The 2,194-nt window shown below is 32.9% G+C and overlaps 1 protein-coding gene across 1 annotated transcript; it reads right to left on the bottom strand.

Moving 5' to 3' along the window:
* Positions 1-456: 456 nt before the first annotated feature.
* LOC112690498 (cuticle protein 7-like) lies at positions 457-1,285 on the bottom strand. Its single transcript, XM_025564520.1, has 2 exons — positions 1,176-1,285; positions 457-996 (listed from the first exon to the last, which is right to left on the bottom strand). Exons 1-2 carry the CDS (start codon positions 1,185-1,187, stop codon positions 616-618), a joined length of 393 nt encoding a protein of 130 aa, XP_025420305.1. The 5' UTR covers positions 1,188-1,285; the 3' UTR covers positions 457-615.
* Between the last annotated feature and the right edge of the window lie 909 nt (positions 1,286-2,194).

Consider the following 2,194-nt stretch of genomic DNA (forward strand, 5'->3'; position numbering starts at 1 on the left):
ACTTTTAATCATAATGCTTAAAACAAATCCAAGGCATAAGTATTTTTATTTTTATTATTTTTACAGTTACTATAATTATAACAAATGATGATTGTTACCATAATAATTATTAGTTTTTATGATTATAATAAGAACTTTCACCGAGCTCTGGCATAGATATACTCATGGAGACATATATCTAGACACATGAGTTGATGAGTAGTTTTTATGAACGCAATACGCTCAATACATAATGGAAGGGTAACGTTGTAATGATCTCATAAGGTACCATTGTTTAAGTATAACGTATACCAATTAACGATGTTTGAATAATGTTTTATTTAATCATATAGTTGCTATTACGACATTACAATCAACCAGAAAAAGCATAATCTCCAGAATTTGGATTAAATGCTCTATGGACATACCGGTAGAAAAGTTTCAGCAAAAGGTGATGGCGAATAAAATTAAACTCAATGATTCGAACATACTGTTGTTGTTTATTTGACTAACGAGCAACGTCAATTGTCCGACTAGACATATAATATGAGATGATAACAAGTTGAAGTGACGACAGAAACGGGATGATTTAGTTCTTTTCGAAGACGAACGTAGTCACGTTTTCCTGAGGTTTATTCAGTAATGGTGATAGCCGGACGGGTAGACGTTTTGGTGACCGTGGTAGTAGTCGGCGGACGATGGCTGACCGTGGTAGTTGGGCGAACCGACTTTCTTGACGACCGCGTTGAACCCGTGCACGTCGTCCGCGGTGTACTCGACCACGCGGGTAGACCCGTCGGCTTCCAACAGGCTGTACGATCCCTTCACGTTGCCGTGTCCGTCGCTCGACTCGTGTTGGCTCTTCACGTCGTGCGTGTGCGGGTCGTGCACGCCGTACTCGAAGCTGTACGGGGCGGGCGCGTGCGCGTATTGGTCGTGTGCGTTGTAGCTGCTGTACTCGGGCGGATAGGCGAACACCATCATGTGACCGGCGACCAGCGCGGCGAATGCGATCAACTGAAAGAAAAACGTCCGAATATTACTGATAGGTTTCATTGTGTTTAATTATGTTTTAAAAATAATCATGAATGCATTATCAGTAGTTGATATATTTTTATGAAAAATGTATGAAAAAAAATCAATTCAGGTGTTCGCGAAATAAATAGGCGAAAAACGGTGTAACAATAAAATCTTACTTTCATGGTCATTTTGATACTGTTGTAGAAGTTTAATTTGAAAACGAGATTAATATAAGACCGTGCTTTTGCGGAAGACGAAAAGAGTTGAATGTTGTTTATTACGACTTTGACTGCAGTATTTATACAATACAATTATATGGAGTATCCCTACCGCTAATGTTCAACTAGATCATTAATAACCCACTGAACTAGTTATAATATTTTAGCTCATTAAAAAAATATACACAGTTTGGTTTTTCGATATTTTATTTACGTACATAAGTGATACACATGATATATTAATTATTTATTATAATTATCGTGGTCATGTAATACAAAGTTATTTCATGAATAATTATTTTTTACTGCTGTTTTAAAACTTAAAGTATATCATAATTATAGTTTCTCGTATTAACAATTTTATTTATAATTCCATGATTTTGTAATAAACAAAATTTAGGTTTTGGACGAATAGGAAAACCATTGTGAGTGCGTATTCCTGCTAAATAATTTTAGTAGCTAAATAAAAAAAAAAAAAAAAAAATAGTAATTATAATAATAATATTTACAAATGATTCTATATTGCATTAAATTATACTCCTTAAATCTCCTTAGATTTTTAATATTTTTCGATAATGCAATTGATATAATTGAGCTAATTTTGGTATAAAGATCAAGTGATCGGTGTTTTTCATATAACTCTTATTATATTAAAAATATTTTATTAATTTGTAATTAATACAATTTGCAGGTATACCTAATAATACCTAACCAGGTTTGTTTTTACGACAGAGTGTCTATACTCTGTATATAACTCAAATAACAAATTAAATGAAATTTTGAATAAATATCACTCACAGGAGTATTTGGTACAATCTTGTGAAAAATTTCGTTAAATTATTTAAATGGCAAGCTAAAAAACAGTAATCTTTAAATAAAATCCCCACCTCTCCCATCAGAGAAAAAAAATGAAAAATCTGGAGACGTGTTGATACTCATAAGAATATTTAGAACAATTCTGTAAATAAAAATTGAAA

This window comes from Sipha flava, unplaced genomic scaffold, assembly GCF_003268045.1.
Source record: "Sipha flava isolate LNK unplaced genomic scaffold, YSA_version1 114_pilon_pilon, whole genome shotgun sequence".
NCBI classification, from domain to species: domain Eukaryota; kingdom Metazoa; phylum Arthropoda; class Insecta; order Hemiptera; family Aphididae; genus Sipha; species Sipha flava.